The sequence below is a fragment of the Monodelphis domestica genome, chromosome 8, assembly GCF_027887165.1.
Source record: "Monodelphis domestica isolate mMonDom1 chromosome 8, mMonDom1.pri, whole genome shotgun sequence".
Classification (NCBI taxonomy): Eukaryota; Metazoa; Chordata; class Mammalia; order Didelphimorphia; family Didelphidae; genus Monodelphis; species Monodelphis domestica.
This window is the reverse complement of record NC_077234.1, coordinates 4,176,342-4,201,880: the sequence shown is the minus strand read 5'-3', so window position 1 is coordinate 4,201,880 and position 25,539 is coordinate 4,176,342. Positions and strand designations below refer to the sequence as shown.

The window sequence follows — 25,539 nt, the reverse complement described above, 5'->3', positions numbered from 1 at the left end:
CCACCAAAGTGGATAGACTCACCCAACTAGGAATGAGAAATCCCAACAGTCATCAAGCTCAACTCCTTTATTTTTCAAAGGAGGAAATCAAAACCCAAAGAACCTAAAGGACTTATCCAAGATCGCTCAAGTGGCCATTCTCAAAAGTAGGATTTGAACTCAGTTCCTTTGACTCAAGAGCCAGTGCTCTCCTCACTTTTTGACGTTGTTTGGGGGATTAGAAATAGACTATGAAGGTGTCTGGACTCTAAGGACCTTTGGTCTGAGTAATAGGTTGGCCTGGGAAGGATAATCTTTTTCAAGTGGAGCTCCAAACTCATCTCCTGAGTCCCCAGCAAATCACCCACTACAGAATCCTCTGATCCCTAGAACACCTAAGGACCCAAGAGGCTCCGATACTCCCCACCCCCAGCCACCGTGTCTTCAGCTGGTGCCACTGATGCTCACCTTTAAATCAGGTTTCATGATGGCTCGGTTTATGATGCAGTCCTCATCAGCAATGAGGGGATGGTCTGGGGTGAGGCCCGCGGAGCTGTCCAGGGCTGACAAGTAGATCCACATGACCTTTTTTCGAGAATATATTTGAAATTCATCCTGGTGAAATAGACACCCAGCCACCAAGGAGAAAGGAAAAGCAGTCAGCCCAAAGATCAGCCCAGAAGTGCTATCATCACCGTCCTCAAAGTTCCCCAGTTGGTTTTTTCTTATTCTTTGATAGAGGGCTGATGAGAGTTTTTTCTTTTCTTTTTTTTCCTAAATAGAAATTGCAACTGCTCAATTCAGAGACTTCGAAAGGAAGATCTCCTAATTATCTATTGAAGGACTTAGCTGTGAGCAAGCAGTTGGGATTTACACAGAGCAGGAGGCTCTTGGCTCATATGGAAAATTGTCTTGGGGATGCTGGAAAGGGTTGCACTGATTTTTATTTGTGTTTCTCAAAATGGGGTCAGGAAGAGTTGGACACGGCTCAAAAATGACTGAACCTGGCAATGACAAGAGTGAATAGAGTAAGTCATGAGTTCAGACTGCTTTCCAGTTTACCTTGCACTCTGCAAATGTTATCTCATTTTGATCCTTACAAAAATCTGATGAGGGAAGGAGGAGCTATTTTTATCTCCATTTTACACATGAGGAAACTGAGGCTGAGAGAAAGTGGCCTCATGATGATCTCACAGGGGCACACAGCTAATAGGCATCTTGGGAAGCATTAGAACTCAAGTCTAGTTGTCAATCCACTATACCACCTAGGGAGATGGAAGATTAGGATTGAGAAGTGACTGAAGGGGCAAACTCATGGATGAGAAAAGAGAGGAGAAGGTCAGAGCACAAGTAAAAGGCTGGACTTGGAGAGAAAGGCTACAACTTTGTCAGGAGACTAGAACAAAAGAAAAGAGGATAATTGAGGTGCCGAATTGAGGAGAAAAGGAATTCAAGAGGGATGACCTCTATTTTCTTGGCCAAGTATTTGTTGAGGTCCTGGGTGAGAAGAGTGGGCATCATTGGAGTCTTTAGGTGAGAAGACAAGATTTGGCACAGCCACTCAGAGGAGGAGGATTCACAGTAAATCAGGGGAAATTAAATAGGTTGTCTTGAAGCAATGAAGTCTGAGTTCAGATTAGATAACATAAATTGGCAGTTTTCCCTGTGAGTTAGGTTGTGGAGCTTCCTTTTGAAGTGAAAAGCACCCGTGGAAGGACAAAGAAGAAAGTAGGTATGATTTTTAGAATGAGGAGGAGGAAGAAGAACACGGTGATGACGACAACAACAACAATAATAATAGCTAGAATTTATGTAGGTTTTAGTCTCGGCTTTCCCAAACCCAGTCCTCCACTCAGAGATCAAAATGACCTCCCTAAGGCATAGATCTGGCCTTGTCATGACCCTATTTATTAATTTCCAGTGGCTCCCAGTTGTCTCCAGGATCAGCTGTAAAACCCTCCATTTGGCTTTTACTGCCCTTCATGAGCCAGCCTGTGCCTACCTTTCCAGGCTTCTTACACCTCACTGAAGGATTTAGCAACACTGGCCTTTTGGCTGTTCTTGGCAAATTACCCTCCATCTCCTGACTTTATACCTTTTCCCTGACTGCCACCATGCCTGGCATACTCCACTGCTGGGTTCCTTCAAACCGTAGCTCCAAGTCACCTTCTATAGGAAGTCTTTCCCAATCTCTACTGCCATGTTGCCTTCTCCATAGATTAGCTCCAATCTCTCCCATTTGTAGCTTGTTTATACATGGCTATTTGCTTGCTGTCTTCCCCAGGAGAGGGCAGAGACTGTCTATTCTACCTTAACACAATGCCTGGCACATAATAAGGAGGATATTAAATGCTGGTTGACTTGACTAAATATATTCTCATTTGCTGCTCACAACAACCCCATGAGGAAGGTGTTATTATTTAAAAAAGATGAGGAAATTGAGGCTAAGACTAGTGAAGTCTATTGCCCAGAGCCACCCAGTTGGTGAACGACAGCAGGGCACAGTTTCTTAGACTTCGGGACTGGGAAGTTTCCATGCCATGGATGTCCTTGGAGAACCCTTTTCGATCCCTTTGAAGCTTCCTGACCACAGCAATGTCTGTACAGAGACTTCAAGAACACAAAAGGGCTACATTGTGCCTCAGCAGAACCAGACAGGTAGGAAGAAGCAAGCCATGAAGGGCTTCAAAGGCTAACTGGGTTCTTATATTTGGGCCCAGAGGTCATCAGCAGCCATTGGAACTGACTGAACAGGAAGTGACATGGTTCCGCCTGGGCGTTAGGAAGCTCATTTTGGCAGCTGAGTAGAGGGTGGACTGGAATAAGGAAGGGATCGAAGCAGAAAGATCAAGCCAAATTCGGCTCCAATACGCCAGGCAGGAGGTGATAAGAGCCTGACCCGCCATGGCGGCTATGTGAGTGAAGAGGGGATGCAGACACAAGAGAAGAGCTAGTAAGGCGGAAGTGCCAGGATTTGGTAACAGACTGGATATGTGGGCTGAGAGCGAGAAGGTGGGAGGCTGAGTGATGAGGACTGCGTGGCAAGATGGCCTCCACAGTAACAGGCCAATTCGTTAGAGGGAAGGATTCAGGGGAAAGATAATGAGTCCATTCTTAGACATGTTGAGTTGAGATGCCCATGACTGGAGCTCAGTAGACATTAGGGCTATGTACAAAGAGCAAGGCACTACCTGAATGGAGAGGATAACTGACTGCGTGGGAGCTGCTCTCACCAAGTGAACTATCACAGAAGGAGAGGAGAGAGAAGGTGAAGGGCATACCCTGGGGGACATGTAAGTTCAGTGGGCCAAACCCCGATGAAGATTCAGCAAGGAAATCAATGAGTGGTCAGGCAGTCGGGAAGAGAGCCAATAGAAAGTAGTCATGAAACCCTAGAGAAGAAAGAATATCCAGGAAAAGAGGGGAATCAGCAAGTCCAACGACTACAGAGAAGCCAAGAAGAGAGTTGGAGATTGAGAAAAAGTCGTTCAATTTTGCAATGAAGACTGCCAAGCCTGCCCGGACTATGGCAATGACCCAAGAACGACCAGTGGGCCAGGACTATGCTCTCCACATACCACCGGGCATGATTTCATCCAGTCCTCTGACAAAATTCTTCCCAGTGTCCTTGTGGACTTGATGGAGTGGCAGGACCTCAATAGGTAGGTTTAGAAAGTCTTGACAAGATGGTATTGATCAATAGGCTGATTTCAGTCCAGAAAGAATCTCCAGAAGAGCATCTCAAGAATCCAATATTCTTGGCCTCTTCTTGTTAAATACTTTTATCAGCAAATTGGATAAAATTATGAATCAGAGGTGTCAAATGTGACTGCAGGCCCCACTCACAACACTTCCCAGATGACAGTATAATAGGGGATATTTAAGAAAATAAGCCAAAGTAGAACAAAAATGGATTTAAAAATGTGTGGCTTTCTAAGAGAATATAAACCAGCTAAGATCGATGCAAGTGGATTTGTGGGCATAACTCTATTTAAATTGGACATCGCTGGGGTAGATTTTGAACATGGCGTGGAGCTGGGAGGTGGAGCTTTGGACAAGAGAAGAAAGAACCCAGGTCTTAGCAAGTAGCTGATGCCAGTGATATTGAATGTTAAATTCTCTGGATTCTGTTCCCCACCGTAGCTCTGATGAATAGAGAGATGAGTTGAAAAAATGGACCTTTGCTCTAATAGGAAGCTCAGAGTCAGTGAAGAATCTTTGCATTGCTTATAAGCCATGTGGACATATCGGTGTAGAACATGTAGTACACATAGATATCTGCCTACATGTTTAAAACACACATAATGAAAGAGCTCACATGTATGGATGTTATAAATCTAGGTCATACAGACGACAAGGGGCATGATACCATGTATATTCCTAATGTCCATAGGAAATACTGCCTCATCCCAAGTGAGAAAGTTGTGTATCTACTTGTAAGATGAAATGGAGAACTGAAGGACTGTCTGAGTCATTCATAACTTTGTGGTTGTTTTTCCTGGTGGTGGTCACAGTTTGGGTTTGGTTTTTGTGCCTTAATTATCTGGATAATAGCCTCAATTCTCCCATTCTTTCTTGGGGTATTTCTATGGCCAAAGCAGTTGTATCCAGTATAGAATGATCATATTTCACAATGTCAAAAGACAACAGAGACATGGTGGCTGTGAGCTGATTGTAACAGCAAACAAAAGAGGAATTCTGTAGGAGAAGCAGGATAAAAGGTGTTATCAAAGAACTATATGACCAAAACTAAAATGGACCAGTGGCCTAGTGGGAAGAAGGGACGACAGCTCAGGTATGCCATTGTAATGGAAGACAACACAAGGAAGGTCACCAGCAGAGTAAATGGACTTTGGGGAACTCCTGGGAGGGAATGGATAAAAGTTGTCTGGGTTGGATAGGCAATTATGGGTTTCCATTTCCATCACTGTCAGCAGGAGGGGAGCACTCCCACGTGACTAATATCACTCATCATAGTATTATCTCACAGAGCAGGCATTGATAGCCTAGCTCTCTAGCGGCCATAACTGGGTCACCATCATAGTCACTCAATCAGCAGTTCTCAAATAGTAGGGATTCAAGAACCCTTTACATTCTTAAGACTTACCAAGCCCCTCCTCTATCCAGAGCTTTCTTCTTATATGGGTTATATCTATTGATACTTACCATACTAAAATAAAAATGACTAAGAATTATTATTAAAAATACTTTGAGAATCACTGGATTTGGCCAGCATTCCTCAATTCCAAGTATCTTCATGGCCCCCATTGTTGTGGGGCATAGAGATGAACCCCTGGGGTTCGGGAAGCACACCTTTCATAAGAATGCAAGAACCTGAAACTTAGCTTAAAAATAAAAAAAGAAATTTATGAATTTAAAAAGTAATGCTGAGAATGGTCAGGAGGATAGTACAGGTGAGCAGCAAGATGGATGGCTGCTCCTTGGGAGGACAGCATGGATGGAAAAGCTGTCCCCCAGACGACATCAATTCTGGGGATTATATACTCTTTACAACTGCTGTGTCATGGTGAGGACATGACTCTACCGTGATAAATCCTCAGGCATTGGGTGACGGGTTTGGTCATCTGACTGAGGTCTGCCTGGAGACATAGAGGATGATCCTCATAAAAGATTCTTTAGTTTAGGGAACAGATGGATGTCGAAGATACAGCCCGATGGTATCGAGGTGTAGCCTGGAGGTGCATCTCTCTGTCCATCTTAAATCTAAAGGAAGATCAAAGAAGGTAAACCTCTCAGGGTTTTATAGGGGTTCTTAGATGTTTTGGATCAGGAGTCATGAGGATGTAAGGGAGCAAAGGAATTTCCCTGATAATAGTTTGCCTGAGTTTCTGCACCATGAGCAGTCATATGGGCCAAGGCAGGATTCGTATTGGCTCTGTCCACCTGCCCAAGGTGCACTCCATTCCTTCATAGCTCCTAAAGACCCAGCTTTAACAGGATTTCCAGACTCCTAAGGCAGTGGAAGTATCCAGAGAAGGGTGCTGAGCTCATCAGTAACCATTGAGACCCCCTAGAACAGAAACTACCCCATACAGAAACCAGTCTCCCCGGAGATTACCCTGGACAGTCTGCACCTTGTATCACCAACTCTTTAGGTTTGTCAAGAGAGGCACAAATACTTGGTCCTGAGGCCAGAAAAGGTTCCCTATTGTGGGACCCTGGAAGGGGAGCTTGTCCCGCTAACCCTTATCCTGGAGGACAAAGATTCTCAGGTGCCCCAAAGGAAATGCCCCCCTTCCTCTGAGATCTTTGCTAACCATGCAAGGCGGTCCAGAGGACACCACAAGTGTGACCGGTGTTGATACTCTCCTGGCCCAAATGTCGAGATAAGAGGCGACCAGGATGGGCAGGGAAGTGGGGCAGCCACTTGGACAGGAAAAGCCTGGGGTGCACCCCGAGTGGACCTGAAGGGGAACTGGGGACTTTTTAACAGCTCTGGTGAGTGAGAGATGGATTTACCAAAAGCTCCCCCATATGCCTGCTCCTAAACCTGAAACTAAGCCCACATGAAGGAAAGACCCTCAAAGACCCTTGCTTCCATGTGCCAGCCCAAGTCAAACATCTGACCCAGGACACGTGAGTCCAGGACTGGTCCCAGCCTAGGAGCCACTCAAGTCCTTCAATAGCGTGTGCCAGGGCAGGGAAGCTCAAGGAGAAAGAGACAGAGCTGTAATTATAATGCAGAGCTAAGCCACACAAATCATGTTCAGCCTTTGAATCCAAATCACCAGTGAATGCAAATCATGCTATTTGCATAGAAATGCGGCATCCAAGCCAAGTCTTCATTGGTTAAAATTCACTGGTATGTGGATAATGAATAAAAATGCCTGGAAATGAGAAGATTTCAAAAATAATCATTCTGGCATCTCTTATCTTTTGGGGAAATCCACCTCTCTGAACCCCAGGTAATAAGAAGAGACATGCAGGGCTGTTTTTTTAATGGCTTCGTTAATCAGCCTCAGTGATAATGATCTATAAGCTGTCAACAGTGAGTCTGATGAGAAATCCCCGAAGCTGATTTCCTGACATAAAGAACAGGTAGCTAGCATCTGGGCTGCCAGGCACCTTTCAGGCTCCTTTAATGGGAAAGTCTTTCCAGTCCAGCCATTGTGATGGAATCTGATGAAATGCTTTTTTTCTGGTGTCATTTTAATGCAAATGACCTAGCTGGGAGTCTGAAAACCATGGGCTCCCAAAGCCTATTTTCCCCCCAAGGCTCTGATAATACGAATGCTAGGAATAATTGAGTTCTTGTCTAATTACATAAAGGCTAATTTAGAAACTCATTTATTTGGAGAGTTTCTAGCATAGCAAATCCATCCAAAATGACACATGAGAGAAGGTAATTAAAAATTAAAGCTGAAATCAAGACGAAGAAGGCAAGATTGAAGCCAGCTCAGACTGCTCTGATTAGTTGGGGGCAGGACAGGGAAGACAGATTAGGGGACCTTTGTGACTTTTCAAAGTTGTAACTGTAGGAGGAAAAAGACAGGAAGCCACTGGGCAGTTTTGCTTCAGGCAAAGATCTTTGTGGCCTAACTGTTTTTCTAGTCTTTCCAGTAAATGTGCCAAAAAACAGAGCCAACCAAGCCTACCCTCATGCCAAGGAATGAGGGTAGACTGGAGACTTTTATGCAGTAGGATAGATGACCGGAGAGTCTCCTGGGAAGAACAATGCCCCTCAGAGAAGTGGGGTAGCAGCAGGACACCTGCTAATGTCCTACACAAGAAGAGCGTCCACCGAAGGCCCATTCTAATGCTTCATGATGATGGGGGTAGGGGGACCCTGGATGTCTAAGGGCTATTACAGCCAGCCTCAAGCTCAGATGGAGAAAGGGAGTGCATTATCGTGCACAAAGGGATAGATTTGGGGGTAGAAAGGCCTCGATTCAAATCTCCCTTCAGACAGGCTTGAGTTGTGTGACTCTGGGACAATCACTAAAACTCCAAAGATCTGTTTTGTTAACTGGAAAGTGAGAGAATTGAATGCAATGATTTCTCTTGTCCCTTTGAGCTCTAAAGTCTTGACCTATGATCTGGGACCAGACTAGGTCCTGACAAATGGAAAAGGTTTTCCCTTAAATCTAGCCACAGACCAACATCTGATTTCTAAGGACTAGCTTGGTAAAAAAAAGGAGATGCTGGGAGGTGGCACTAAGATGGCCACAGAGTAGCAGGAACTGGTGGACTCTCCTTGCAATTGATCACTACAAAACATCTCAAAAGGACAAAAATCAAAATCAGATGAGTAAAGGGGCTGTACCAAGGGGCGCAGTCTTAAAGGTAGGAAGGAATCAGAGAGAGGGCCAGGGCAATCTCTAAATTCTCAGGTGCTGGCTGAGGGTACCACAGACTTAACCCTGAGGGCTGTGCAAGGACTTGGCAGCAAGATTTGGGACCCAGGGCTGTAGAGCTTGAAGCCTGGGCTCAGAGATAGGCTGGCCACAACAGATACAAGGGAGACTGGAAAAATAGCCTCAGGACAAAATGCTTTAAAGCTCACTACACAAAGAACTGCCTGCCCTCCTCACTCAGACTTCTGGCTGGGAAGGGAAGATAATACAGAAACAGAAATTAAGGCAGCAATGGCCACCAACATATAGGAACAACAGGCCACAAGTATCAAAAGCAATAAGCTCCAGCAGAAAAAGCTTGTGACCCTGGATAATTTCTATGGAGAAAAAAAGGCAAAATACAGAAGCATCCGCAGAGAATGACAAAAAAGCAAATACATCCAAACTTTCAAAAAAAAATGGAAATGGGTCACAAGCTCTCAAGGAACTCAAGAAGTTCAAGGACCAAGTAAGAAAGACAGAAGAAAATGGGAAGAAATGTGGGGGAAAGAACTGAAAGTAATTCAAAGGGAAAATTATAGTTTAAAAGACAAAATTTCCCACTTGGAAAAAGAAGCACAGAAATCAAATGAAGTAAAAAGCAAATTGAAGATAAGAAGTAACCTGCAGTAAGCCATGAAAAGCAGGCTAGACCAAAACAAAAAGGGAAATCAAAAGATCATAGCTGAAAACCAGTCTTTAAAGACTAGAACTGGACAAGTAGAAGCTAATGATCTCACGAGACAGCAAGAATTAATAAAGCAAAGTCAAAAAAAATGACAAAATAGAAGGAAACATGAAAGATCTCATTAAAAAGACAACTGACCTAGAAAACAGATCTAGGAGAGACAATTAAGTATGGGCATTTAACAAAACAGAAAATCTCCAAACATTCCTAAAGAAAAGACCAGAACTAAATGGAAAATTTGATATCCAAATATAAAATTCAAGAGGAACATGGAAAGATAACTAAGAAAGGGGGGGATTTAAAGGCTTCAGTAACATCAATTTTTTTATATGCATATATGGAAAAATGATATTTGTTATCTCAAAAATTATTTTCATTATCATAGTATATAGAAGAATTATTCATAGGCAGAGGTTGGGGTACTAAGTTGTTTAAGATGATATGTAAAAAAGGGGAGTTAGTGAAATTAAAGATGGCACCAAGAGAAATTTGAAGGAAGAAGAAAAATAGGATAAATTATACCACATAAAGAGGCACGTGGATGGGGGTTGGAGGGGAATACTATTATAAGAAGGAGAGGAAGAGAATGGTATTAGGTAATACTTAAAACCTTACTCACAGTAGAATTAGTTCTGAGAGGGAAGAGCAGCCAGATCTATTGGCATATAAAATTCTATCTTACCCTACAGTGTAGTTGAGAGGGAAAAACCAAGGTGGAGGGGGGGCTAATGAAGTGGGGAGTATTAAAAGGGAGGGAAAGGTAGGGGGGTATTTAATAGACCTTAAAGAAAAATAAGATGGGAATAAGAAGGGAGGGTTGGGAAGGAAAGTAAAATAAGGACGGGCAATACAGGAACTGATTAAAAGCAAAAAAATGTTGTAGAAGAAAATAGTGAAAGAAGAAAGGGCAGAACTAAAAGAGGAAATCAAAATGATGGGGAATACACAGGTGGTAATCATAACTCTGAATGGGAATGGGATGAATTCACCCATAAAAGGGAAGCAGATAGCAAAGTGGATTAGAAACCAAAATCTTAACATATATTGTCTACAAGAAACACCCATGACACAGGGTAAAGATGAGAGGCTGGAGCAAAATTTATTGGACATCAGCTAAGAAAAAGAAGGCAGGAGTTGCAATCATTATCTGACAAAGCCAAAGTAAAAATAGATCTGATTAAAAGAGATAGGGAAGGTAATTACATCCTGATAAAAGGCAGTATAGACAATGAGGAAATATCAAAATGTATGCACCAAATGGCATAGCAACCAGATTTTTAAAGGAGAAACTATTGGAGCTTAAGTAGGAAATAGATAGTAAAACTATACTAGTGGGAGACCTGAACCTTCCTCTATCAGATCTAGATAAATCAAACCAAAAAATCAAATAAGAAAGAGATAAGAGATGTGAATGAAATATTAGAAAAATTAGAATTAATAGACATAGGGAGAAAAATAAATAGGGACAAAAAGGAATACACCTTTTTAGCAGCACATGGTACATTCACAAAGATTGACCAGATAATAGGGCATAAAAACATTGCAAACAAATGCAAAAAAGCAGGAATAATAAATGCAACTTTTTCAGATCATAGTGCAATAATAATTCTAATTAGTAAGGGTACATGGAGAGGCAAATAAAAATTTATTTGAAATTAAATAATATTACTCTTCAAAATTGGTTGGTTAAAGAACAAATCATAGAAACAATTAATTATTTCATTGAAGAGAATGACAATGAGGAAACAACATATCAAAATTTATGGGATATGGCCAAAGCAGTACTCAGGGGGAAATTTATATCCCTCAGTGCATATATCAACAAATCAGAGACAGAAGAGGTCAATGAATTTGGCATGCAAATTAAAAAACTAGAAAGAGAACTAATTAAAAATCCCCAGAAAAAAACTCAACTGGAAATCATAAAAATCAAACAAGAAATTAATAAAATTGAAAGTAAAAGAACCATTGAATTAATAAATAAGACTAGTAGCTGATACTTTGGAAAAACAAAAATAAAGTACTGCTTAATATAATTTTTAAATGAAAGAATAAAATCAAATTAATAGCATCAAAGATGAAAAAGGCAACCTCAGCTCTAATGGAGAGGAAATTAAGGTAATTATTAGAAACTATTTTGCCCAATTATATGGCAATAAATATAACAATCTAGATGAAATGTTTGAATATTTACAAAAATACAAATTGACTAGATTAACAAATGAGGGAATTGAATACTTAATCCCATCTCAGAAAAAGAAATTAAACAAGCCATCAACGAACTCACTAAGAAAAAATTGCCAGGGCCAGATGGATTCATAAGTAAATTCCATCAAATTTTTAAAGACCAACTAATTCCAATTCTATACAAACTATTTGGCAAGCAAAGAAGGAGTTTTAACAAATTTGTTTTATGACACAAATATGGTACTGATTTCAAAAGCCAGGCAGACCAAAAACAAAGAAAGAAACCTACAGACCAATCTCCTTAATGAACTTAAATGCAAAAACCTTAAATAGAATACTAGCAAAAAGACTCCAGCAAGTAATCAAAAGGATTATTCACTATGATTTAGTGGGATTTATACCAGGAATGCAAGGATGGTTTGATATTAGGAAAACCATCCACATAATTGAACATATCAACAACCAAACCAAGAGAAGTCACATGATTATCTCAATAGATTCAGAAAAAGCTTTTGACAAAATACAACACTCATTCCTATTGAAAACACTAGAAAGTATAGGAATAGAAGGACCTTTCCTAAAAATAATAAACAGTTTCTATTTAAAACCACAAGCAAGTATCATCTGCAATAATACCAGGAGTGAAGCAAGGATGTCTATTATCTCTATTATTTAATATTGTACTAGAAATGCTAGCAGTAGCAATTAGAGAAGAAAAAGAAATTGAGGGGATTAAAGCAGACATTGAGGAAACTAAACTATCACTCTTTGCAGAAGATATGATGGTATACTTAAAGGATCCTAGAAAATCAACTAAAAGACCAGTGGAAATAATTAACAACTTTAGCAAAGTTGCTAGGTACAAGATAAACCTACATAAATCATTAGCATTTCTATATATTTCCAACAAAATTCAGATGCAGGAGTTAAAAAGAGAAACTCCATTTAAAATTACTCTAAACAACACAAAATATTTAAGAATCTGCCAACACAAACACAGGAATTATATGAACACAACTACAACTTTTCACATAATTAAAACTAGATCTAAATAACTGGGGAAAACATTAATTGCTCATGGGTAGGATAAACTAATATAATAAAAATGATAATCCTACCCAAATTAATCTACTTATTCAGTGCCATACCTATCAAACTACTGTGGAAAGGAAACTAAAACGAGTTCTGAACTTTCTGCCACTGTGTTGGAATAAGCAATAGCAGGGATATTAGAGAAGAAATTGACAAGACTGACAGTTGATGGGGGAAAGGGCAACTGGGAATGGCAGTTGGTCTTGTGACTAGCACTTCCTGGGTTGGAAGTGTGTGGAGCTTTTCTTTCCAGTCTCTGGATAGAAGTGCCTCTATTTTCTTCAGCCAGAAGAGACAGGCCCAACCAGCTCTGAAAGTCAGAACTTTCTTGTTGCTTGCTGTCTACTGCTAAGATTTTGAAATTAAGAAAACTAGCACAGATATAGCATAGACTGGAATAAGAGAAACCCTCCACAAGCCTGTGAGGCCTGACTTCAGCTCAAATGCTGAGAGAGACTCAAATCTTATCTAGGGAGATCCTTCTTCCCTCTTCCCTGATACCTCTCCAATCCAAACTGGTTATTAAAATTTATCATATTCCCTCTCTCCCTTCAACTCCTCCATTCCCTGCTACAAACCTTCCGTATCCCCTGTTCTTCTTATCCACCCATCTTTCCATATAAATATTACACTGCCAAAAAAACATTTTTATGGAATTAGAAAAAGTTATAACAAAGTTCATCAGGAAGAAAAAGAGATCAAGTATATCAAGGGAAATAATGAAAAAAAGAAGAAGAATGGGGGCCTACCAGTAAAAAATCTTAAACTGTAAAAAACAGTGGTCATCAAAACAATATGGTACTGGCTAAGAGACAGAAGGGTGGATCAATGGAATAGAGTAGGGGTAAATGACTTTGGCAAGATAGTATACAATAAACCCAAAGATCCCAGCTTCTGGGACAAGAACCCTGTTTGACAAAAACTACTGGGAAAATTGGCCAACAGTACAGAGAGATTAGGTTTAGATCAACATCTCACACCCTATATCAAGATAAATTCAGAATGGGTAAATGACTTAAAATATAAAGAAGGAAACTATAAGTAAATTAGGTGAGCATAGATTAGAGTGCACTTGTCATATTTATGAGAAATGAAATAATTTAAGACCAAACAAGAGATAGAGAATATTATAAAATGTAAAATGAATAATTTTGATTACATTAAATTAAAAAGATTTTGTACAAACAAAACCAATGCAACCAAAATTAGAAGGGAATCAACAAATTGGGAAAAAACCTTTATAACAAAAACATCTGACAAAGCTCTAATTTCTCCAATTTATAAGGAACTAAATCAATTGTACAAAAAAAAGCAAGCCACTCCCCAATTGATAAATTGGCAAGGAACATGAATAGGTAATTTTCAGATAAAGAAATCAAAACTATCAATAAGCACATTAAAAAGTGTTGTAAATCTCTTAAAATTAGAGAAATGCAAATCAAAACAACTCTGAGGTACCATCTCACACCTAGAATATTAGCTAATATGATAGCAAAGAAAAGTAATAAATATTGGAGGGGGCATGACAAAATTGAGACACATGCATTGCTGATGGAATTGTGAATTGATCCAACCATTCTGGGAGGCAATTTGGAATTATTCCCAAAGGTCTTTAAAAGACTGCCTGCCCTTTGATCCAGCCATACCACTATTGGGTTTGTACCCCAAAAAGATAATAAGGAAAAATACGTATACGAAAATATTTATAGCCACGCTCTTTGTGGTGTCAAAAAATTGGAAAATGAGGGATTGCCATTCAATTAGGGAATGACTGAACAAATTGTGATATCTGATGGTGATGGAATACTATTGTGCTAAAAGGAATAATGAACTGCAGGAATTCCATATGAACTGGAATGACCTCCAGGAATTGATACAGAGAGAAAGGAGCAGAACCAGGAGGACATTGTGCACAGAGATTGATACACTGTGGCACAATCAAACATAATGGATTTCTCTACTAGCAGAAATACAATGCTCCAGGATAATTCTGAGGAACTTACAAGAAAGAACGCTATCCACTATGAATCTTAAAACTGTTTAAACTGCACCTTAGAAGATTTGGTTAAGCTATTCCCCTATTGTAACAAATGAAGGTACTTGATCAGGAATGTATTGGGAATTTTAACATTACTCCACCCATACTTAAGCATACTTTAGGGGAAGATAAAGTTGTAAACTCCTTACTGAACAATGAAAAGTCCCCAACTCATACTTATAGTGAAGCAAAAACCCTAAGCTACTTGGTCTATTTTTAGATCTAATACAAAAGGGTGCTAAGTACCTATAAAGGTTAAATTAATCATTAGAAGGTCAAGCAACTTACAAAGGGCAAGCTTAGCAAAGAGATATGAAATACTCAGAAGATATAATCTAATCAGAGAAGGTGATAACAAAAGGAGATGTGAACTAAGAATGGATAGTCCTGGGGAAAACATCTACTGGGATTGGTAGATGTGAAAATTTAGGGGAGGTTACATAAGAGAAATTTCTCTTTAAAAGGAGCTGGCTCTCTGAACTTAGTTGGAGTTTGGAGTTAGTTGGAGGATCTAGGTCTCTGAACTCAGTTCAGGAGTTGAGGATTTCAGTGAAGGACTGGAGTTTTGCTTTAGGATGATCTTGTGGTGAGTGATTAAAGACTGACTAGTCTCTCCTAAGGCTCAAACCTAGGCCATTTGGCCTAGGTCCTTCATACTATTTTCTCTTATTCTCTCTCCCTTTCCTTAATTCCTTCATTTGTATTAATTAAAATCTCCATAAAACCCAGCTGACTTGGGTATTTTCATATTTGGGAATTTTTCCCATGGCGACCACTTATTTTTTATTTTAAATCAAGAGACTAAAAATTATCTTTACAGTTTGGCAATTCACAGTCTTGAAACCCACATTTTCGTGGTTATACCACATACAGAGAAAAAACTGTAGGAGTAGAAACACATAAGAAGTACATTTGCTTAATCACATGGTTTTATGGGGATGTGATTGGGCATGTGGACTCTAAATGATCAATCTATTGCAAATATTAATAATATGGAAATAGATCTTGATCAAAGATACACGTAAAACCCAGTGGAATTGCTCATTGGCTTGGGGAGGGATGAGAGAGGAGGGGAGGGAAAGAACATGAATCATGTAACCATGGGAAAATATTCTAAATTAAATAATTAAATGAATAAATATTTTTAAAAGAATAGAGCCATCCTCCTTAGTGAGCCAACCACCAGGTAAGGAACTCTATGGGAGGCTTCATCAAAAATACAAAGAAAACACATAATGTGATGCTCGATCCAATGGTGCATCCAGCAGGAAAGGGGAAAGGCCGTCTAGAAACATGGGTTGAACTTATCTTCATCTAACTGTGACATCACTACCCAATGACTAACCAATGACCATACTACTGCCATGACCATATTTAAGGAATCCATTATATTGATATTTTCCAAAAGAAACCAGGTAATGCAAGAAATTTGCAGTCAAATGGAAAGATGACTAATGGGTTCTTTTTTGGGAAACAGATTTGAGGAATTAGCAGAGATGGTTTTAGCATTTACTCAACATCAATAGGATGCTGGGCCATCATTCCTTACAAAACTCAGGGTGAGTGGAAGCTAGTTTTTACAGAAGAAGAAATGTGAAAATTCTCCAAAGCATCTCGTGTCAGGACACCATGACCTCAGAATGAGCCAGCAGTGATATATGACAACCAAAAAGACTGACGGCATCTCAAGCTTCATTGAGAAAAATATTGTTTCTAGGAATAAGAAAGTGAGAAAACCATGAGAGTCTGCCCTGTTCAGGAGACATTATGAGTAGCAGATTTAGTAAAGAACATCCCAGTTTAGAAAGGCCATCCAGAGACTTGAATGCTTCCAGAAGAGGGCAGCTAGGATGGTGAAGACCAGGCCAACCACAAGAGAATAATTAAAGAAGCGAAGGTCATTTAATTCTGAGAAGAGAAGTCTGGGTGGGGGGTGGGGTGCATGATAGCCAAATGAAAGTGCCTGAAGAAGGAAAGTCGGGTAGAGTAAGGATTAGACTCACCTTGATTGACCTCAAAGAGAAGAACCAGAAGGGAAAAGGGTAAAAGTTGAAAAGAGACCAGTTTAGGTATAATATTGGGGGAAACCTTCTGAATGATAGGAGCTGTCCAAAAGTAAAAGAGACTGCCTTAGAAGGAAATGGAATGTCTCCAAACTGTCTCAAGAAGAGCATGGTAGCATAGTGAATAGAACAGTGGGCCAAATCTGGCCTCAGATACATACTGCTATGTGACTTTGGGTAAATTATTTAACTGCCACCTGCCTTAATTTCCCAAACTGTAAAATCAGGATAACAATGGCACCTACAGCCCAGGCTTGCAGTGAAGATGAAATGACAGAATATTTATAAAACCCTTAGCACAGTGTCTGACACATAGTAGGTGTTACATAAATTTTAGCTTTTTTATGATTATTATTATTTGTCATGTATATATAAGAGGATTTCTTTGGGGGAAGGTTGGATTCAATGGCTAGCTGTGCATAATCCTGGGGGACTAACAATCTTTTTTCAGGCTCCATTTCCTCATTTAAGTGGAGATGATAGGCACCAACCTGACCCATTGCTGTGAGGATGAAATAAGATAAGGTGGGATACAAACCTTAAAAAACCTGTGCAAACCTTCAAATCCTATTTAAATGTCATCATCATCATCTCTTCACCTGTGAAATTCTGTCATTCTTTGATTCTAATAAGACCTTCCAGGTTAAAGGATCATATTAAAGGAATGTAATTCTCTGATTTCAGTGAAAAGGTGAGCTGTGGGGGAAGGAGACAACAAAAACTAAAGAGCTTACTTCAACTAGTATCTCTCTCTTAAGTCTTTTCTTCCCAAGGCTAAATATTCACATACCTTTCCATTAATCTCTTAAAAATCAGTGAATAATGATGATAATGATGAAAATAGCATTTTTAGAACATTTTAAGATCTGCAAAGCACCTTACAACTATCATCTCAACTGGCCCTCACAGCAATCTTAAGAGATGGGAACTATTGTCATGCCCATTTTATAGATGAGGAAACTGAGGTCGACAGAGGTTATGTGACTTGCCCAGGGACACATACCTATTAAGTTGATGTAGCAGGTTTTGAACCTAGCTCTTCCTGACTCCAAGGCCTGCACTCTATTCACTATACCACCTACCCGTCTTTGTATTTCATGAACTTGAGGACCTGTACTGTCTTGGTTGTCCTCCGCGGTATGATCTCATACTCACCAGTATCCTCTTGCTCTTGCTCCCAGGACTAAGCATAGCATTCCAGTTATGTTCTGCTTAGAGGCAGCACACAGCAGTGCAAGCAACTGCTCATTCCTCAGGGCTAGGCTCATTTTAAGGCAATCTTAGATTGCCTTAGTTTTCTATCACACTGTTGACTTATGTTGGCTAATACAAGCAAGCCAGAGTTCTTTAGAAATGGTGTTAGGAGAGCTGAAGCTCAGAATTTGGTCAAAGGAAACCACAGAGCAGCTAGACGGAAAGATGAGGCCTACAGGACACAGTCCAAGAAAGTCAGGGGACTTGGAGATCTCAACTATCCCCCCGGCAGTGGAGAGCACTATCTTGTCTGCCCAGAACAGGCAGCGCAGCCAAGAACTTGGCTTTCCCCAATGACAATTGCACCCTTCAGAAGGTGGAAAAACCACAAAGTGGGAGTTCTATCCTAGATCTAATACATGACTGGGAATAAAATCATGGAAATGCTGGGGACAAGTGATGACTGTCTAAGATCTGAGATAGAGAAGTAGAGGAAAACTGGACTTGGAAAGAGAGGATTTTCAAGAATTTGGAGTAGAAGTGGTTTACTGATAATAATATCTAGCATTTCCATGGTAATTTAAAGCATGCAAACTATTTTACAATTCTTATCTCATTGGACTCCCCACAGCAACCCTGGGAGGTAAATACTATTATGATCCCAATTTTATAGATGAGGAAACTGAGGCAGCAGCAATGAAGAGACTAGTCACACAGCTAATAAGGATCTGAGGCAGGTGTTCCTGCTTCAGGTCTAGACCTCTATCCTAGCAGCACCCAACTACCTCTTTTCCTTTATTGTGTTCTGAAACCCTTTGTGAAATCTATAGACCTGATAATCTTGTTTTATGAAACCTTCAAGGATCCTTGCTCCCCACCCATAACTCTAGATAGGATTGGTAAATTTGTTCCAGACTGAACAATAACCCCAACAAGTACTCATTTATCACCCTACATAGGATTAGCAGATAAAATCAAACCTTGATTACATTAAATTAAAAAGGTTTTGTACAAACAAAACCAATGCAATCAAAATTAGAAGGGAAGCAACAAATTGGGGGAAAAATCTTTATAACAAAAACCTCTGACAAAGGTCTAATCACTCAAATGTATAAGGAACTAAATCAATTGTACAAGAAAATCCAGCTATTCCCTAATTGATAAATGGGCAAGGGACATGAATAGTCAATTTTCAGTTAAAGAAATCAAAACTATCAATAAGCACATGAAAACATATTCTAAATCTCTTATAATCAGAGAGATGCAAATCAAAACAACTCTGAGGTATCACCTCATACCTAGCAGATTGGCTAACATGACAGCAAAGGAAAGTAATGAATGTTGGAGGGGATGTGGCAAAGTCAAGACATTAATGCATTGCTGGTGGAGTTGTGAATTGATCCAACCATTCTGAAGGGCAATTTGGAACTATGCCCCAGGGTGCTAAAAGACTGTCTGCCCTTTGATCCAGCCATAGCACTGCTGGGTTTTGTGACTGGCTTTCCTAGTAACATTCCAAATCAGAATCTTCATTTGATTGACAGTCAGGTCATCACTCAGTCACTGCTTCTGTCCTTTTGCATGCCTTATAATTTCTCTCTTCCACAGTTTGTACTCCAAAGAGATAATAAGGAAAAAGACATGTATAAGAATATTCATAGCTGCACTCTTTGTGGTGGCAGAAAACTGGAAAATGAGGGGAGTCTTTCTATTGGGGAATGGCTGAATATATTGTGGTATCTGATTGTGATGGAATACTCTTGTGCTCAAAGGAATGATGAACTGGAGGGATTCCATGTGAACTGGAACGACCTCCATGAACTGATGCTGATTAAGAGGAGCAGAACGAGGGAATGGCATCAGAGAAAGGCAAAAACACTGTCCCTGCCCTCGAGGAGTTCCCAGGCAAAGGGTCCACGGCTGCCATGGGCTAAACATGGAGCCCTCATGGTCCAGGTCCAGCAATGTTAATTCTCCTTCCTTCCCCTACATTTGCATCTGAAGGCCTGGATCTGAAGGATGGCTCATTCCCATTCTTAGACTGACTGTACCCTGATTTAGGAAGTGGTTTTCAGCTGAGCGTCACAGCTGAATGATGCCTATAATAACAATAGCAAATCCAACAGCAATAATACATTCCTCTCCCCTTCATGAGCTGTGGTGTGGGCTCCAGCCCCTTCACAATGCCCCTTCTTGGGTCTCTTCCAGCTCCCAGGTCCTGAGAAGAACTTGAACAGGGAGGAAGGTTGACCTTTATATGGATTCAAAAACTTGTCCTCCTGCAAATGGAGTGGGGGATGTGCCACTGAGCACCAGTCTTGAGACAAAGAACTAGCAGTGATGGAGAACCTTAGGGTTAGCAAAGCACTTTACAATGAGGATCTCATTCATTTGGACTTCACAACCCACCTGAGCTATTCTTACCCCTCTTGATAGAGGCAAGTTGGGGTGAAGTGACTTTTCCAAGGTCACACACTCATCTGAGGCTGAAAGTAAACTCAGGTCTTCCTGACTCCAGGCACAATGCTCTAACCACTGCATCACATAGACCCTGTGAAAAAATTCTGGGGGTTTTATTGGCCTGCAAGCAATAGCATGACAGAGAATGACAAGTAGTAGAACTAGAAGGGACCCTAGGGATCTCCTCACTCCACTTGATCATTTTACAGATGAGGAAACTGAGGCCCAATGAATTGAAGGATCACATAGAGGGGAAGCCACAGAGGGGGGCTCAGATTTCCAAATCAGTCATCTTCCTCTGCATGTGAATGTCTCATCCTCATAAGCAGGATTGATCCTTCTGACCCTCAAAACTCTTCTTTATGAAGGACTGAGGGAGGGGGAGAGGGTATGGCAGCTGGGAAAGATCAGCAAGGCTAGCTCTGCTCTGGGATCCCTTTGATGGGTCATCATTCCTAGTGATTCTTCAGGCCAGCTTTCAATTGGTCTCCAAACTCCAAACTGGCCTCACCGGTTTCTTTGTTCCAGCTCACAGTGGACTGACCACTCGCTGTCCCCACTGTCCCTTGTCCAGCTCCTGTTGGCAATTCAGGGCTTCACTGCCAACGAGTCTGCTCTGAGGGGTCAGTTTGACAGGGGATTCTAGACCCATGTATGGAAGGGGATTGGAATGTCCTCGCAGCCACAGAGTCCAGCCCATATACTGAAGGAATGGCCATTGTAACCTAGCAACAGGGGTCATCCAGTATCTGTTCAATGACACCCACGAGGAAGCCAGCCCTTTCCAAAGCCTCCCACGCTTGGACAGTTCTCATGATGGCGGGCCTCCTGATCTTTTCACAGATTGCCCCCATCATTCTTTGTTCTGCCCTAGGGCCAACGAGAATGTGCTCATCCCTCCTCCACATGGCAGCTTCCATAACAGCTGGAGTGCAGCTCTCATGTCGCTCCTGAGTCTTCTCCAGTTCCTTCATTCCATCTTTATACAACACGGACTCGAGGTCCTTCACCATCTTGGCGGACTCCTCTGGACACCATCCCAGGCTTCAGTGAAGCCTTTCATTGAGAACTGATGACACAGTCAAGATGGGGCCTGTCAAGTGCAACCTGCAGAGCCCTCATCCTGGAAGCTCTTGGTGACTCCTCTGTGAGTGTCGCCCATTTGGGGCTGCGGCATCCCCCTGCTGAATCAGAGATGCCCCCTTTCTGCCCCCTGCCCAGAGACGTTTGCAGGCCAACTGCAGTCTATGGAACTACTGCCATATTGAAAAAGACCTGCTCAGGCACTATCAGCTCACAGTTGCCGAATAACGATTTCCGTTTCAAATCATCTTGAGGTTAAATTCTCCAAATTAAAAATCAGGAGTTCAGTTCAGACTTTTCACTTCTCCCTTCTGGAGAAGGAAACGCTGAGGATCTAAAATCAATATACTTTAAATCATTTTTAACGTCACCAGGCTCAAGGGACAGCCATTCTAGTCACACTAATGCTATTGGAAGGTTACTTGGGATCCTGTGACCTCGTGTATACTGGGCTTTCAGGATCTCTTTGTGAATGAATCCCAAATGGAAGAGCACATCCAAGTGATTAGGGAACAAGCTCATGGGCCATCCTTCACTAGCGATAACTACTGAGCTAACCAAAATTAAACCTCACAAATCTCACTAAGTAGCCCAGATTTGGTTTCACAAACCATTAAAGCCTTCACCAATTATTCTCATAACCCCCTCTAGTTTCCAAGGCTCATGAGGAGTAACAGATGGATGACAAACGCAGTATTCATCTGCTGGTTGTTTGAGATTCTCCATCCCATCCCTGCATCTTCAGACACCCTATGGAGTCTTCTGGTAACTGCAGGTTGGGTTGTCTTGTGGGAAAGCTGAGGATGCTCGCCGGGCTTCTCTAGAATGGAACTTCAGTTTAGCACCTGCAAGGTTCTACTCATGGCTGTGCATCCGTGCCATCTCCTACCTGGCAGTACGTAACGCTCCAAGCAAGGGAATCACTTCTCCCTCGTTTTACTTATTTTCCTCTCTTCTCTGGTCATGGCCAGTTTTCTAGTCCTTGAGAGGGCTGCTCGTATCACTGATCAATTTGCTCCATAGCATTTTAGCTAGTCTAATTCCCCCCTCAAATGGCAGTTTTCTCCAATCATGGTTAGGATTGAATAGAACTATCTCCTGCCCACTACAACTATGCCTGTAAGATTATCGGCTCCGCTACTCTTTTCCTAAATTCTTTAACATCACACTGAGAAGTAATCACATTCTGCAATTGTCCATTGATACGGAACATATGCAAACAGAACTTGGGAAAGCCCTCTGGACAGACAAGTGGTTGGAAGTGTCCAAAGGAACAGAACTTGGAACTTTCCTGCTGGAGTTAGCTATGAGGACTGGCTTTTTGCTTTGCTGACTTCTAGGTCTCGGGTCAGAGGAATCGCCAGTCTTAACCGGACCTCACTCAGGAGAGATCCCACTAGATTTCACGTTACAAATTCAGGTCATTGGCTGCTGGTTTCTTGTTTCCCCACCCATATTTACAGGCTATGTTAAAGGACTCATCAGGCCCCCAGTGAGTACGTAAATCCTCCCTCCATCCTGGAATGGCACAGGGAGTCAGGAAGGACCATGCCACAGTCCTGAGTCTTCCTCTCCTCCTAGTCTTTTCTGGACAAGCTGGGACACACTTTCTTGGGCAGATGCACTATATGCTGGGGCAGTAAGGTTAGCCAGGGCATCTTCCTTGGCAGGAGGAGCATTCTCATATGAGGGCCTTGGAATTTTGGCAATGGCCACTGCCCTTGGTAGCAAGAGAGTTAAGGAGCTCCAGAGGGCATCAAGAATACTCTGTATTTCCATAGTATTGCAAAACCATGAGCCACCCCAAATGCTATCTGTGGATAGGTTGGCCTGGTTTTCTTATGCCAAGTTACAGGCTCAGGTCAGAGCTTTGAGGCCAGCCTGTTGGGCAGATAATGCCAAGGGGAGGGGACCTGTTTCATCTAAATGGCTTCTGCATATCCATCAGTTCACCAGAGTTTGTTATGGAGATAGGAACCATCTGTGGACCAACAATAGTCTAGATTCTCTAGCTCAGTCTCTTGCAGACCCTCCCTTGGAGCTAGAATAGGATCAATAAGGTCAATACAATCACAATTCCCAGTTCGGGCATACCCCGTCCTCCGTGTCAGGCTAGCAAGTGGCTGGGTGAAGATGGAGAGATGGATTTGGAGGGGGGCTGACTTCTAATCCTGGTCCCCATGCTTTGGGCACAAAACATCAAGTCTAGCCATTTTTTTCTCTCCACCAGGAAGAAGTGGAAAAGAAAGGAATGGAGGGCTGGGGGCCCCGAGAGGATCAATTTTAGGTCAGCAAAAGCAGCCTTAGAGACTGTACCCCAAAGCAGAGACTTAGAGACTGAGTCCTTGAGGAGATCATACAAAGGCCTCGCCAACAAAAAAAGATGATAGTACTCATATTCTGTGATAGCCAGCTAAGTGTAAGAAACTTCGAAGCCATTGCTCGTTATGGGGTGAAGGGCATTTAATACTGCAGACAGCCTGCCTGGATTTCCGTGGGACTTCCAAATATGTCAAGCTGAAAAAACACAGAACTACTAAAGCAGTTAATAGAAAAAGTCTTTAATCTGGGCAAGAATGTTCTTATGGCCACCACATAGAGTCATCCACACACCGCACAGAGCCAAGCTCTGGGACTCTGGGAACACTGTTTCTGGGATAGACACCAATAATGGGAATTTCCACTGAACTATAGGGCTCGGGGACTCAAGGCACATCCTTGTGTCTCCTTGGGTCGGAGGTTAATGCTCACAATTTCCTCTGAGAAGCAGCCCAAGTTCATGGGCCCCAACCACTCCTTTCCCCTCAAACAGCTCTCAAAGCCTTGGCCAGCAGCCCCTGATGTCTGACTACATGCATGGTGCCTCTCGTGACAAATGCATCCTGGACACGGTGTCTGGGGCAAGGCCAGCCCTGGGGGCACCTACCGAGGTCCTCAGAAGGATGACGTCAGCTTCTCTCAAGGTACACGGGATACAGTTGGCCCACACGTCCCAGGCTGGTCGCCAGTAAAACACCAATGGCAGGATTCCACAGGAAAACACGTAGCCTGCAATGCACAGGGTCTTCCGGCAGCCTTCGGTGCGATAACCAAATATCTCCTGAAATACAACCCAGAGACCCCGAGTACAAGATTAACGTCATCGTTTGATTGCCTGCTGGTACTCTGTAGAGAAGAGAAAAATAACAGCATCTCACCTACGTTATTTCATCTGAGCTCCATAAGCATCCTGAGACATAGCTGTCTGTGATCATTGTGCCCATCTTGCAGATAAGGAAACTGAGGCTGAGACAGATGAAGTGACTCTCAGCTAGCCAAGTTTGACAGTACTGTACCTGCCCATGAGAATCTTCTAAACCAATTGAGGAGAGTGGACTCATACATGGAATAGGAAATAGAACGGGTTCGTTGATCTCTTCCCTGTGTCTCAGGACCCTGTCCTGGATGGCCTCTGAAGCCCTTTCTAGCTCTGGATCTTGGACCCTGTGACTTGCCCAGGGTCACACAGCTCTTCATTATCTGAAATGGGGCCCTAACCCTGGCTCCCTAACTCAAAATTGCATGTTCTAGCCATTGCACCATATTGCCTCTGCATAAAGGCATCTAAGATATAGGGCACGAGTGCATGAGGGGCTGAAAGTCTGCAGACCTCAGAGCCCATCTAGTCCAGCTCCTTCATTTTGCAGATGAGGAAATGCAGGCCCACAAGGGGGGAGGGGAGCTTGCCAATGGAAGCAATAGGATTCCAAGTGAGCCCTGGCCCTCAGACTGCCAGGGCAGTGTTCTTGCCTCTGCCCCAGTAGAGTTCATCGGGCTGGGGAAACAAGACGCTCTCACAACACACCAATAATGAGATAACCTCACAAGGCCAAACACAACAAACTCTTGAACTCCACAACAGAGCAGGACTCCTGGAGCAAGGGAAGTCTCCAACTGCATTGGGGCTTGAAGAAAATATGGTTCTAAGCATGCAACAGTTGAGAAATGTTCTCATCTCAGTTCCACCTTGGGCGCCATATTTGAAAATCAGCTGAGGGGCTCCGTCCATGCACATGGGCCCCAGTACAAGGCCAGAATGGTGCTCGCCACTCTGTGAGAATTCTGGCATTTACTTACAACTCATTGGGAGTCCGAAGGCTAAATCTGATCCTCACTCGGACTATGGGTACTTCAGGCATTTTACTGACTTCCTGCATCTCCGTTTCCTCGCCAGTAAAATGAAGGAGTGAAGGATGGCCTCTGGTCACTTCCAATCTATAATCCCATAACACGGGTTTGAATCCTGGCTAGGACACTGGCAAGTCCACATGCAGGAAGTGTCTTGTGTCCCTTCTCAGCCCTCATGAAGGGACTTTTGTCCCTTTTTTAAATCTGCATTACAAAGCCCATGGTAAGTGCTTA

General features: G+C 42.1%; 1 protein-coding gene across 1 annotated transcript in view; it reads right to left on the bottom strand.

The window, feature by feature from the left end:
* Window positions 1-25,539, bottom strand: part of LOC100013946 (probable cation-transporting ATPase 13A4) — a 101,287-nt gene that overhangs the window by 61,176 nt on the left and 14,572 nt on the right. The window contains exons 2-3 of the mRNA XM_007502446.3: window positions 24,065-24,238; window positions 448-594 (exon numbers count right to left, since the gene is read on the bottom strand). Of these exons, the coding sequence (XP_007502508.1) occupies window positions 448-594; window positions 24,065-24,238 (321 nt within the window). The remainder of the gene's footprint in view (window positions 1-447; window positions 595-24,064; window positions 24,239-25,539) is intronic.